General features: G+C 45.2%; 1 protein-coding gene across 5 annotated transcripts in view; it reads right to left on the reverse strand.

Annotated features, from left to right (window-relative positions):
• The window catches only part of SMYD4 (SET and MYND domain containing 4), a 50,234-nt gene that overhangs the window by 9,315 nt on the left and 25,989 nt on the right, over nt 1–14,930 (reverse strand). For all 5 annotated transcript variants that reach the window (XM_063700498.1, XM_019013310.4, XM_055367124.2 and 2 more), the window contains 2 exons: nt 10,885–12,052; nt 266–448 (listed from right to left, as the gene is read on the reverse strand). In XM_063700498.1, the coding sequence (XP_063556568.1) occupies nt 266–448; nt 10,885–12,052 (1,351 nt within the window). The remainder of the gene's footprint in view (nt 1–265; nt 449–10,884; nt 12,053–14,930) is intronic.

The following is a 14,930-nucleotide window of genomic DNA, read 5'->3' on the forward strand; positions in this document are numbered from 1 at the left end:
CCAAGAAGTTGTTCCTAGCCCATTTTCAGAATAGGAAGTTTATAGTGATTAAACAGCGAGACATAGTTTAGCCGCAATAGGGCCCTAGCACGAAGGCCCTTCCTTCCATCCTCCCTTCCTTGTTTTTGGCCTAAGTGTTCACTGTCTCTTCCAGGAAGCAGACAGTAGACAGGTGAAGTCACATGCCTGGTGGCTTGCTGACTTGCGTCCCCCTGTCCTTTTCTGTTGGAGAAGGGCAGGATGGCAGTGCGGAGGGATGGCTCACCATAGCAGTGGAGAATCTCTTGCCCCTTTCGAATCCGCTGTGACGCCCGGATGGTGGCGACAGTGCTAATGAAGGACACGCTGGTATTGGGGCAACAGGAGTGGTTCAGGAGGCTGATAACAGGGAAGATGCCTGTGGCAAGGCGCACCTGCCTGCTGTCGGTAACGATGCTCCCTTTAGATCCTGAAAGGGCAAGAGGAAAGAAGGAAAAAGGTGTCAGCACATGAGCCCCGGCCTTGCCCTCTGTTCCTCAGAAGATGAGCTGGGCAGCTAGGCCTGCAGCCCGTGTGAGTCATGGCTCCACAGCCAGATCCAATATAAATCAGATGGAACATGACTCACGGCAAGCTCCAGTCCCCAGGAAGCAAAGTGGATGAACGCACACAAAGTCTACTGGAGTCCTGGAACCTAACGACTGTGTCTCTACACCACAAAATAGCCAAAGATAAGAACTTATAAAAAAGTAATAAAAAAGGGATGATAAGTAGGGAGTGTTCTAGATAGTTTCATAATGTTCTCACATAGAAACCAGAGCCCCTGTTGAGGTGACTTCCCAAAGACTTTTAGAGCCCAAGGGCTTTCGTTTATCTGGTCTTTGGTTGGTTAACAGAACAAGCGACCTAGTTACTACCCCGAACTTTATATATTTAAGCAGGCCAGGCACCAGGGCTCCTGCCTGAAATCCCGAGGCTCACGCAGAAGAATTGCTTGAGCCCAGGAGTTCAAGGCCAGCCTGGACAACACAGCTAGATTTGGTCTCTAAAAAAAAAAAATTAAAATATTAGCCAGCTGTGGTGGCGAACACCTGTAGTCCCAGCTACTCAGGAGGCTGAGGTGGGAGGATCAGTTGAGCCCTAGAGGGCGAGGCTACAGTGAGCCAGGATTGCACCACTGCACTCCAGCCTGGGTGACAGAGCAGGCCCTGTCTGAAGAAAAATAAATAAAAATTTAAAAAAAGTTTTACTATAATTGTAACATTTATTATTTTTTTCTTTGTTGATCTTTTCAGGCCCATAGTTTATTTTAAAATTTTGTTCATTTTGGCTGGGCGCGGTGGCTCACGCCTGTAATCCCAGCACTTTGGGAGGCCGAGGCGGGCGGATCACAAGGTCAGGAGATCGAGACCATCCTGACTAACACGGTGAAATCCCATCTCTACTAAAAACACAAAAAATTAGCTGGGTGTGGTGATACGTGCCTGTAGTCCCAGCTACTCGGGAGGCTGAGGCAGGAGAATCGCTTGAACCCGTGAGGCGGACGTTGCAGTGAGCCAAGATCGTGCTACTGCACTCCAGCCTAGATAACAAGAGTGAGACCCCGTCTCCAAAAAAAAAAAAAAAAAAATTTGTTCATTTCAGAAAAGAAAGCATGGTGGATAATTAGCATTTTAAAAGTCCACCTGTAACATTTCACTTAGCCAGAGGCTCTACCTGTGCTGGTCTTTCTCAAAGCCATCTGTCCTAGGAGTATGTACAGTAAAGATAACCTTGGGCACACAGAAACGCTTAAATTATCTTCAGTAGCCTCAATTTAAGCATGAGGCAAATTGTGTTTCTAACAAAACAGGTTGGAAGATAAAAAATACCAGTATTTAAAAGGAAACATTCAGTTTTCTGGAAAACTGGAAAAAAAAATCAAATAATTGTGATATTACCGAATATATGCCAGGAATCTCAAAAAAAACCACTCACCAGGCTGGGCATGGTGGCTCATGCCTGTAATCCCAGCACTTTGGGAGGCCGAGGTGGGCGGATCACCTGAGGTCAGAAGTTCGAGAGTAGCCTGGCCAAAATGGCAAAACCCTGTCTCCACTAAAAACACAAAAATTAGCTGGGCACGGTGGCATGCAACTGTAGTCCCAGCTACTCGGGAGGCTGAGGTACGAGAATTGCTTGAATCCAGGAGGAGGAGGTTGCAGTGAGCCAAGAACACACTGCTGCACTCCAGCCTGGGTGACAGAGCAAAACTCTGTCTCGCAAAACAAAAAAAACAAATTCACCAAAGAAATAGTCTAGGTACAAATGTGATGGATAAACAAAGTATTATGAACCACCACGTGAAAATGTTTTATAGGCCGGGCGCAGAGGCTCACGCCTGTAATCCCAGCACTTTGGGAGGCCGAGGCAGGTGGATCACTTGAGGTTAGGAGTTCGAGACCAGCTTGGCCAACATGGTGAACCCTCGTCTCTACTAAAAATATAAAAACTTAGCTGAGCGTGGTGGCGTGCACCAGTAATCCCTGCTACTCGGGAGGCTGAAGCAGGAGAATCGCTTGAAACTCGGAGACAAAGGTTGCAGTGAGCCGAGATCGCACCACTGCACTCCAGCCTGGGTGACAGAGCGAGACTCTGTCTCCAAAAAAAAAAAAAAAAAAAAAAGTTTTATAAAGGAAAACACTGAATATAGGAATAATGTTGTCAATTTTGTTGTCAATTTTACTATCTGTTGCTAAGGAGAACAAGAATAGAACAAGTAAATACATTTCACAGGGAATCCAAATGACTCAATTCTAGTTAATAATTCTACAAATTGTATTAAAATCTTTCATCAGAGCTTCTCCTAAGTGCTTCGCTGATTTTTGTTTCTTCTTCTCCCCCTTGTCCCATGCCCACCTTCTGGTATATGTGCTAATGAGCAGTGAAAATGCTAAAAGGCAGGTGGCAGGAAGGAGCCGTCCAGGGCATGAACAATTTGTTGTCTGAATAATCAGCCTCTGCATAATTAAAAGTGGACTTGCATTGCCAACTACTGATAACTGGCAATCTATATTAGAACCATTGCTAAAATTTTCCAGAAAAGAATGATCACACTACAGTGAGTAATGTCAGCTTTGTGAATTATTTATAGATTACCCTCTGACAGAAGTAGGCCCAGGAACCGTGTGGGTATTTATGTCAGAGTTGAATAGCTAATTATTTCTAAAAAATTAAGTATTGATTTTTAAAAATTACTCAGTATTGTGCATTAATCATCTATTAGTAGAGATAATAGAAAGTGGGAATATGTATGTACTTCCTCAACCAAATTTAATCTGTGACATTTTGTATTAAAATAAAGAGGGAGTGATTCTATACCAAACAGTACCTTGCTAATATCCCTAGTGCATTTCTTTTTATTTATTTTTCAGACGTAGTCTCGCTCTGTCGCCTAGGCTGGAATGCAGTGGCATGATCTCGTCTCACTGCAACCTCCGCCTCCTGGGTTCAAGCGATTCTCCTGCCTCAGCCTCCTGAGTAGCTGGGATTACAGGCGCCCATCACCACACTCAGCTCATTTTTGTATTTTTAGTAGAGACGGGTTTCAGCATGTTAGTCAGGCTGGTCTCGAACTCCTGACCTCGTGATCCACCCACCTTGGCCTCCCAAAGTGCTGGCTAAGCCATGCCCATCCCTGGTGCATTTAAACTGGGATTCAAGTAAAGAAAAAAGATTCATGCCGGGCGCGGTGGCTCACGCCTGTAATCCCAGCACTTTGGGAGGCCAAGGTGGGCAGATCATGAGGTCAGGAGATGGAGACCATCCTGGCTAACACGGTGAAACCCCGTCTCTACTAAAAATACAAAAGTTAGCCCGGTGTGGTGCACACCTGAGCCCAGCTACTTGGGTGCCTGAGGAGGGAGGATCACTTGAACCCTGGAGGTCGAGGCTTCAGTGAGCTGAGATCACGCCGCTGCACTCCAGCCTGGGCAACAGACAGAGGCCCTGTCTCAAAACACAATAACAAAACCAATAAAACAACTCTGCTGCCGTGACAGGCCAACAAATGTATCTGGTTTTAATTCCTAGAGAGGTTAGAGAGTGACCGTTTTTACTTATCACTATCTACTTCGATACAGTGCTTGCTCACGTGTGCTTTCAACAGCTGTACGGAGATAGAATCCATCTACCGTAAAATTCACTTAAGTGTACAATTCAGTGCTTTTTTGGGGGGAAATTTACATGACTGGGCAAACAGTACCACAACCCGGCTTTAGATTTTCATCATCATGCATGTTTTTATTTTTATCTTGCTATTTTTTAGACAGGGTCTCACTCTGTTGCAATGGGGTGATCTCAGCTCACGGCGGCCTCGACCTCCTGGGCCCAAGCCGTTGTCCCACCTCAGACTCCCCGGTAGCTGCGACCACAAGCGCGCACCACCATGCTCAGCTAATTTTTGTATTTTTATAGACACAGAGTTTAGCCATGTTGCCCCGGGTGGTCTCTAACTCCTGGGCTCAAGTAATCCTCCCGTCTCAGCCTTCCAAAGTGCTGGGATTACAGGTGTGAGCCACTGTGCCTGGCCGCTATGCATATTTTTAAAAGTTGATTTTAAGAGCTGTATAGTTGCTAGAGATATTCCCTCATTTTGTCCATTTACATCTTAATTTTTGTTTATGAGGTTTTTTTGGGGGGATTGTTAAAACAATGACAATTTGTTCACAATTCTGTACCCCAGCAGTTTTGGCTCAGCTCAGTTGAATTTTTTTTTTTTTTTCTGCTGGTTTTGCCTGGGGCTGACTCACATGACTGCCTTTCTGTGGCACCTGGTCTTTTATCCTCAAGGGAGCCAGCCCAGGCTTGTTCACAGGGCTACACTATCACTCCAAGACGGTGACAGTGGAGGCAATTAAGGCTTAGATTCAAAAGTCACATAAGGTCACTTCTGTCTATTGGTCAAAGCAAGTTACAGAGCTAGCCCAGATTCAGGGGGAGGGGAAAAAAATCTCCACTTGACAAGAGAAGCAGCAATGTCAAGCTGCAAAGAGGCAACTTATAGGGATGGGAGAAACTGTGGTCATGTTTGCAAACAGCCTTCCCCAGAGGCTCTGAGGCTTATCCAGTCTCATCATGTCCATGATGACACTGAGATACACAGAGGTTCAGGAGATTAGGTCTTCTGCCTCTCAGTGCAGTGTTTTTTTTTTTTTTTGAGAGGAAGTTTAGCTCGTTGCCCAGGCTGGGGTGCAGTGGTGTGATCTCGGCTCACTGCAACCTCCACCTCCCAGATTCAAGCGATTCTCCTGCCTTGGCCTCCCTAGTAGCTGGGACTACAGGCATCCACCACCACGCTTGGCTAATTTTTGTATATATATATATATATATATATTTTTTTTTTTTTTTGAGATGGAGTTTTGCTCTGTCACCCAGGCTGGAGTACAGTGGTGTGATCTTGGCTCACTGCAACCTCCGCCTCCCAGGTTCACGCCAGTCTCCTGCCTCAGCCGCCCAAGTAGCTGGGACTACAGGCACCCACCACTACACCAGGCTAATTTTTTTTTTTTTTTTTTTTGTATTTTTAGTAGAGACGGGGTTTCACCGTGTTAGCCAGGATGGACACGATCTCCTGACCTTGTGATCCACCCGCCTCAGCCTCCCATAGTGCTGGGATTACAGGCCTGAGCCAACGTGCCCGGCCATCCTTTATCTTCCTAACCAATTATGGTGTTCTTGGTATTTGGTACCTAAGTAGTTAAATCTAGCTATCTTTTAATTACCTAAATTTGACATTCTATAGTATTTTAAAAAGCCTCTCCCACCCTAAGACTACATAGATGTTCACTTACCTTTAACTAGATAATTGATGGTTTAATTCTGAAATATTTAAGTTGTTAATGATTTGAAAAAGACTCTAATCCTTTTTGGGGGGCTGTCATCAGTTTCCAGTTGTTTTTCATTTTGTAGCTTTAATGCTCGTATGAAATCTGACAGTACTAAGACCTTTCAGTTCTCTTAAAAAAAAAAAAAAAGGCTATTCTCACCCATTTATTCAAGATGAATTTAGAATGTTGTCAAGTTCCCAGAAAAACTCAACTGTGATTCTGTTTGAAATGGTATGAAACTGATTAGGTTAATGCAGGAAACTCAAAGTTTTCAGTCCTTCCATTAAGAACATGGCATGTCTCTGTTGTTATCGAAGCCGTCTTTCATATCCCTCCGAATTAAAATACCTTTGCCTTTCTGGGAGAAACTCTTCTTGGTTATGTAATTATTATTCCTTCAATAAACTGCTAGATATGACACTGCAGTGGTTTATCCAGGGTGTCTACATCTACATTCACAAGTGAGACTGGTCTCTAGCTTTTATCACCGGCTTTCTAAAATGACTGGGAAAGAGTTCTAGGTTTCCCCACAGGCTGGAGCAGTTTACACAGTATAGAAACAGGCTGTTCTCTGTTTGTTGTTGTTCCCAGTGGTGGGGTCTTGCTATGTTGCCCAGGCCGGTCTCGAACTCCAGGGCTCAAGTGTTCCTCCTGCCTCAGCCTTCTGTCTGTCTGTCTATCTGAGAGAGACTTGCTCTGTCGTCCTGGCTATCTATCTATCTATCTATCTATCTATCTATCTATCTATCTATCTAATCATCTATCTATCTATCTAAGAGACTTGCTCTGTCACCCTGGCTGGAGTACAGTGGCACAATCTCAGCTCACTGCAACCTCTACCTTCCAAGTTCAAGCAATTCTCATGCCTTAGCCTCCCGTGTAGCTGGGATTACAGGCATCTGCCATCACGCACAGCTAATTTTTGTATTTTTAGTAGAGATGGGTCTCACCATGTTGGGCAGGCTGGTCTCGAACTCCTGACCTCAGGTGATCCACCTGCCTTGGCCCCCCAAGGTGCTGGGATTACAGGCATGAGCCACTGTGCCTGGCCCGTGAGCTTTTTTTTTTTTTTTTTTTTTAAGTATTTTCCTCTAGAACTATGGGAAAGGTATACAATCATTTTAAAATTTAATAGTATAATGGTACCACTGTGTGAATAAGTGTTTTTAATGTTAAAAAATCAGAAAAGTTCAAAGAAGAAAGTAGCAATCACCTGTATTTCCACTTTCAGAATTAATCACTGCTCAGATTTTCGTATTTTTGCTTCTACTGTTTCTTCTATGTATATATTTTTAAAACATTACATAAACAATAAATTATGCATAAAACATTAGAACCTCATAGATAAAGCCGATGTCTCCAAACCACTTTCCATGACCCCAAGTAGCCAGTATTACGATATGTATCTATTCTTCCAGTTTTTATTAGCCACAGAATAAGCATGTATTTTTCTTTTTTCTTTTTGAGACAGGGTCTCTCTCTGTTGCCCAGGCTGTAGTGCAGTGGCGCAACTCATGTCTCACTGAAGCCTCGAACTCCTAGGCTCAAGCAATCCGCCCACCTCAGCCTCCCAAAGTGCTGAGATTAAAGGTGTGAGCCACTGTGGCTGGCTTCAGGTATTCTTTTTTCTTTGAGATGGAGTCTCCCTCTGTCACCAGGCTGGAGTGCAGTGGCGTGATCTCGGCTCACTACAACCCCCACCTCCCAGGTTCAAGCAATTCTCCTGCTTCAGCCTCCCGAGTAGCTAGGACTACAGGCGCCCGCTGCCATGCCCAGCTAATTTTTGTGTTTTTAGTAGAGATGGGGTTTCACCACGTTGGCCAGGATGGTCTTGATCTCTTGACCTCGAGATCCGCCCGCCTCGGCCTCCCAAAGTGCTGGGATAATAGGTATGAGCCACCGCGCCCAGCCCTATTAAGTATTTTAAAGGCAAGACATGCAATCAAGAGTTGGTAACTTTCTGCCATTTAATCGGGAAGCCCCATATATTTTTATGTTCAGAAAAACAGAACAAAGTAAGTATATTAAAAAATACAAGTGAATATACCCAAAGGAGAACCTAATTCTGGAAAAATACTCAGCAGCTATATTTTAGATGGTAGCAAAGGCTCCAAGAAGCAAAGGAGGGCAGAGGAAAACACAGGCTAACCTGAAATGTGATTAAGTAGTATCATGCGACCAGGCCAGTCCTATTTTTAGATGTTCCACGAGCTTCAGGATGGGGAAGAGAATCTTGGCCAAAACACGTCTACTGAGATACCTATATACCATATAACTTGCCTGCTGAATTAAAATTAAACATAAACATGCACACCAAAACAGGTTGACAAATTCTAGATGACCTAATGTGAGAAGATCAAATGAGCTAAGCATGTAGAGTTTAGTGAAGCCACATTTAATATTCATCTGTCTATAAAAACTCGGTTTAGCTAACACCTGGTTTCCTCCCTCTCAAGAGAGTTAATTGAAAAAATTAAGAAAAGTATAATGAACGGATTGAGTCAAAAAACATTTTCTGCTAAAATGAAGATCATAAAATAGAAACACTGCAAATGCCACTTTTCTAATAATAGTTGTATCTGTTGTCAGCACAGTCACCCTGGAGATGTCAAGCTGGATCATGATTCTCGGCACATCCAACCTTCCCATCTATCTTAAGTAGTGTTACCTATAGGCTCCAGTTCAGGAAAGCAGGCTGAGCCAGCTTGTCTGTGTTTAGAGGTGGCCCCTTGAGGTTTGGCCACCTGATCAAAGGACAGGCACTATGCAGGCTGGTAGCTTCTGCTGCAGTGTGGGGTGGAAGGCTGCGCTGGGCTGGAAATTTAGAAGAATGGGAAATATCTCTCAATTGGAAAGAGAAGACAGAGAGTAGCTGATTGAGTTAAGGGTCTGATATCTGGCCGGGCGCGGTGGCTCACGCCTGTAATCCCAGCACTTTGGGAGGCCAAGGTGGGTGGCTCACCTGAGGTCAGGAGTTCGAGACCAGCCTGGCCAACATGGTAAAACCCCATCTCTACTAAAAATACAAAAATTAGCTGGGCGTGGGGGTGCACGCCTGTAATCCCAGTTACTCGGGAGGCTGGGGCAGGAGAATCGCTTAAATCTGGCAGACAGAGGTTGCAGTGAGCCGAGATTGTGCCACCGCACTCCAGCCTGGGTGACAGAGCAACACTCCATCTCAGAAAAAAAAAAAGAAAAAAAGGACTTCGATACCTTACCCAACTACTGGGCCTCTTCTTTCTGCAGTCTGGTTTGACTATTATTTCTGCCCTCCCTAAGGAGAAACTATATAGCTTTCTACAGAATCTTGTGCATGTATTTTTTTTTTTTTCTCTTGAGACAGGGTTTCACCCAGGCTGGAGTCCATCAGTGCGATCATGGCTCACTGCAACCTCTGCCTCCTGGGCTGAAGTGATTCTCCTGCCTCAGCCTCCCAAGTGGCTGGGATTAGAGGCGTACCTGGCTAATTTTTGTATTTTGTCATGCTGTCCAGGCTAGTCTTGAACTCTTGAGCTCAAGTAAGTGATTTGACCCACCCCGGCCTCCCAAAGTGCTGGGATTACAGGCGTGAGCCACTGTGTCAGGCCTTTTGTGAATGTACCTTATAAGAAACTTGCTATTACTATTTATTTAAGACAGTTTTCCTTCATAACCAAAAAAATTCGGGTTGAGTGCAGTGGTTCACACCTGTAATCCCAGCACTTGGGGAGGCTGAGGCGGGAGGATTGCTTGAGCCCAGGAGTTCAAGACCAGCCTGGGCCACATAGCAAGTCCTCATCTCTATTAAAAAAATTTTAAAAGGCCAGGTGCAGTGGCTCATGCCTATAATCTCAGCACTTTGGGAGGCCAAAGCAGGTGGATCACCTGAAGCCAGGAGTTCAAGTCCCACCTGGCCAACATGGCAAAACCCCGTCTCTACTAACAACACAAAAAAATTAGCCAGGCATGGTGGCGCATGCCTGTAATCTCAGCTACTTGGGAGGCTGAGCACGAGAATCATTTGAACCTGGGAGGTGGAGGCTACAGTGAGCCGAGATTGCACCACTGCACTCCAGCCTGGGAGAGAGCAAGGCTCTGTCTCAAAAAAAAAAATAAAATAAAATAAAAAATAAAATTTTTTTCAGCAATATGGACTTTTTAAAGAATTTTAAAAGAATTTTTACAAACAGCCAGGCGTGGTGGCTCATGCCTATAATCCCAGCACTGTGGGAGGCTGAGGCGGGCGGATCACGAGATCAGGAGATTGAGACCATGGAGAAACCCTGTCTCTGCTAAAAATACAAAAAATTAGCCGGGTGTGGTGGCGGGCGCCTGTAGTCCCAGCTACTCGGGAGGCTGAGGCAGGAGAATGGCGTGAACCTGGGAGGCGGAGCTTGCAGTGAGCTGAGATCACGCCACTGCACCCCAGCCTGGGGGTGACAGAGTGAGACTCTGTCTCAAAAAAAAAAAAAAAAAGAATTTTTACAAACATAGCTTTACACAACTCTGTAAAGTTAGCTGGGATAAAACTATCCATTTTACAGATGAGAAACTGAGGCAGAACGGAATCAAATAATTTTTTTTTTTTTTGAGATGGAGTCTCACTCTGTCGCCAGGCTGGAGTGCAGTGGCACGATCTCGGCTCATTTGCAACCTCCGCCTCCCGGGTTCAGGTGATTCTCCTGTCTTAGCCTCCCGAGTAGCTGGGATTACAGGCATGTACCACCATGCCCAGCTAATTTTTTTATTTTTATTTTTAGTAGAGATGGGGTTTCACCATGTTGGCCAGGATGGTCTTGATCTCTGGACCTTGTGATCTGCTCACCTCGGCCTCCCAAAGTGCTGGGATTATAGGAGTGGGCCACCGCGCCTGGCAGAATCAAATAATTTAAGGTCATATAGCTTCTTAATGGCATTGTGACAATAAACAAGACAGCTTAGTGATCCCATTAGCTCAATGATTTGTTTGAATCCTATTTTCCTTTGGGATTCTTTCTTCTCAAACACCTGCTCCATCGAGAACAATATTGAAAAGCAGGAACGTCAGGTTCCCTCTTACCTGTGTGTTGTATGGTGGTCATCGCCTGAGCATTACACTGAAGCTGTAACATGTGTCTCAGCATCGCCACTCCCCAAATAGTCACGTCAGGACACAACTCAGGTGTCACTGCTGCTTTAAGCTGAGAGGAGTTCACACACCTCTCAGTTGGGATGGCCTGTAGACTGGCTGCTTCTAGCTGTCTGCACAGTGCAGAAACACAGAGAGCACAGAGGAATTTGTGCTCTGGGCTATGGTTTTCAGTGTGGGGCAAAAGGTTGAAGACAGCATTATAATTATTTTCATACTTCCCATTAATATCGCATCCAGGAATTGGGGTCTCAACGATGTTGCCGTTTTTCTCACTCTCCCCTAGGCCATAATTAAGTGTCTTGACCTGATTGTTGCTTTCAGGTAAACAGATGTCCTTGTTACTAATCTTATCACAAAGCTTCGTTATGATTTTGCGAACATCCTCAAATCCCACCAAAAGAGTCAACCTCAGGGCAATGTGGCAAAAGACACCCAATGTGAGAAGAAGCCCCCCGAGAGGACATTCTGTCCTGTGGTAGAGCTCCCAGGCCTGCTGCAAACACTCCTGGCTGCAATACTTGGCATAACTGCATCCGTCACACGGAACTGTGGCCAAAGTATGCTTCAAACATCGGTGACAATAGAGGTCCCCATTGGTGACTCTGGTGTCCCATTTGCTGTCTAGGCCGTGATGCGGTGGTGGCAGTTCTCCTGGGTTGAGAACACTCACAAAAGCATCCTCCTTCACCAGGAGCTCTCCTGGGAGAATATCTTTTGTGGCAACGAGATAGCGACCTTTTAAAGGATCTACACATAAGCCGATGGATGATGAGGCACTGGGAAGTTGTTCATTCTCCTCCCTCAGCACCGCATCCTCAAGGGTTTTGGCCAGAGCTGCTGGGAAGCTTTCTGTGAGACTGTCCTTTTCTTGTACTTTCATTTTCAGACGATGGAGGTTTCTCTGCAGAGTCTGAGGGCGGACATCTGCTAGGGCTGGTGTGGCTGTGAAGTTCCTTTCAAGATCACTGATGGTCTGGCTTGCCTCCTGCAGTCTCCCCAGGGCCACCAGACATTCTGCTTTACGTAACATGATCTTGGGTTGCAATCTTTCTGGATACCCATGTGTCTGTGCTCTGTTAATGTCTTTAAGACACGTCTGAAAACAGAAAGAAAATCCCACAATGACCCTTGGTCCCTATTCTTCAATGTTTACTGAAAATGTTTCCAAAAATCTATAGGAAAGTTAAGGATTATTAAAAAATGGAACAATTACAACCACATGCTTATTAAAATCATATAGTTCTGTGTGATGCTTTGAGTGATGAGCAATACTTGTTGAGGATATTGTTATGCTTCATGTTTTTGGATTAAATTTTTTTTTCTTTTTTTTGAGACAGAGTCTCGCTCTGTCGCCCAGGCTGGAGTGCAGTGGTGCGACCTTGGCTCACTGCAAGCTCCACCTCCCGGGTTCACGCCATTCTCCTGCCTCAGCCTCCCGAGTAGCTGGGACTACAGGCACCCGCCACCACACCCAGCTATTTTTTTTTGTATTTTTAGTAGAGACGGGGTTTTGCCGTGTTTGCCAGGATGGTTTCGATCTCCTGACCTCATGATACGCCCGCCTCAGCCTCCCAAAGTGCTGGGATTACAGGCATGAGCCACTGCGCCCAGCCCCTGGGTTAAATATTTCTATTTTTTAAGGAAAAAGAAGTCTTATGAATAGAAGAATTATAGTATGGTGACTAACAGGCAGGCTTTGAAAAAAAAAAAAAAAAAAAAAAAAAGAGGCAGGCTTTGAGTCCAGGCAGACCTGCATTCAAATACACTCTGCTGGCCGGGTGCGGTGGCTCATGCCTGTAACCCCAGCACTTTAGGAGGCCTAGGCGAGCGGATCATGAGGTCAGGTGATCGAGACCATCCTGGCTAACATGGTGAAACCCCATCTCTACTAAAAACACAAAAAATTAGCTGGGCGTGGTGGTGGGTGCCTGTAGTCCCAGCTACTCAGCAGGCTGAGGCAGAAGAATTGCTTGAACCTGGGAGGCTGAGGTTGCAGCGAGCCGAGATCATGCCACTGAACTCCAGCCTGGGTGACAAAGAGCGAGACTCTGTCTCAAAAACAAACAAACAAACAAAAAACCAAATACACTCTGCCTCTTACTAGCCACATGACCTTGTGCAATCGACTTAATTTCTCAGTGTCTTAATTTTATCTAAAAAACAGGGATAATAATATCTCCCAGTGTTGTTTTAAGGATAAAAGGAAATAATATATCTAACATGCCAAAAGGAGCACCTGGAACACAGTATGTGCTCAATAAATGATAATCATTATTGTAAGAAGGAAAACATTTGGGCATGGTGGCTCACGCCTGTAATCCCAGCATTATGGGAGACTGAGGTGGGCGGATCACTTGAGTCCAGGAGTTCGAGACCAACCTGGACAACACAGATGAGACCCTGGGCTCTACAAAAAAATTAAACAATTAGCCAGGCCTGGTGGCACACACCTGTAGTCCTAGCTACTCAGGAGACTAAAGCAGGAAGACTGCTTGAGCCCAGGAGTTTGAGATCACAGTTAGCTATGATCGAGTCACTGCACTCCAGCCTGGGTAACAGAGACCCTGTCTCAAAAATAAAAAAAAAATAAAGAAAAAGGAAAACAGAAACAATCAATATAGAAAAGTTATAAAGGGTTCAATGTATTGCAAGTTCTTTTTCCTAATCACTGGCCTCAGCAGTCCAGGACTTTCTTGTTTACGGTCAAGGGTTAGATTCCTGCTTTTCTCTTTTAGTCTGAAGGGCAGTAAGTGTGGACTTCTTACTATTCCAATAGTTCTCAATACTAGGGTATAATTTGAATTTTTGTAGAATGTTGAAACAGATGTAACAAAATGGCATTTTAGAGCTTGTCCTTAGACCTCTCTAATACAAATTCCAGATGCCTCAGAGGTATCCTCCTAAAACATTAATCCGATTTTGGTCACTTCCTGTTTTAAAAACTCAACTGACACGGCCGGGAGCAGTGGCTTACGCCTGTAATCCCAGCACTTTGGGAGGCTGAGGCGGGAGGATCACAAGGTCAGGAGTTTGAGACCAGCCTGACCAACATGGTGAAACGCCATCTCTACTTAAAATTAGCCAGGCGTGGTGGTGCACGCCTGTAGTCCCAGCTATTCAGAGGCTGAGGCAGGAGAATCGTTGAACCCGGGAGGCGGAGGTTGGAGTGAGCAGAGATCACGCCACAAAAACTCCACTGACAAAGTCCTCGACTTTTTCTCTGTTTCAACAATTAGGGGATGAGAAGAATGTCATTCACAGAAAGCTGACCTCACAGGGAGACATGGGCAGTTCAAGGTAGGTTTTCCTTTTGCACTCACGACACTTATGAAGGCTGAGCTATTACTACAGGGATAATCTTAAACACGCTCTACTTATTTAAAGCAGCAAACAGTATACTTTGCAAACACTTGGAACCTGAAGTATTAGCAGCAACATGTCACTTGGCTGATCCTGACACTGAGCACTGCTGACCTCTTGGACAGTCCACATCCCCATGGAATGTCCCATAGCTCTTTCTTTCCTTTCTCTTTTGAGACAGAGTCCTGTCTCACCCAAGCTGGAGTGCAGTGGCACGATCTCAGCTCACTGACTCACTGCAACATCTGCCTCCCAGGTTCAAGAGATTCTCCTGCCTCAGCCTCCTGAGTAGCTGGGATTACAGGCGCCCACCACCCGCCCAGCTAATTTTTGTATTTTTAGTAGAGACGGGGTTTCACCATGTTGGCCAGGCTGGTTTCGAACTCCTGACCTCAGGTGATCCGTCTGACTTGGCCTCCCAAAGTGCTGGGATTACAGGCGTGAGCCACCGTGCCCGGACCCATAGCTCTTTCTTGTCAATCAACACTATCCCATACGGTCACTTGTGATCAGTGAAATGACTCAGGAGAAAGAGCGAGTTCAGTTAGATTTTTTTTTTTTGAGACAGAGTCTGTTGCCAGTCTGGAGTGCAGTGGTGCGATCTGGGCTCACTG

The sequence above is a fragment of the Gorilla gorilla genome, chromosome 19 (genome assembly GCF_029281585.2).
Source record: "Gorilla gorilla gorilla isolate KB3781 chromosome 19, NHGRI_mGorGor1-v2.1_pri, whole genome shotgun sequence".
NCBI lineage: Eukaryota > Metazoa > Chordata > Mammalia > Primates > Hominidae > Gorilla > Gorilla gorilla.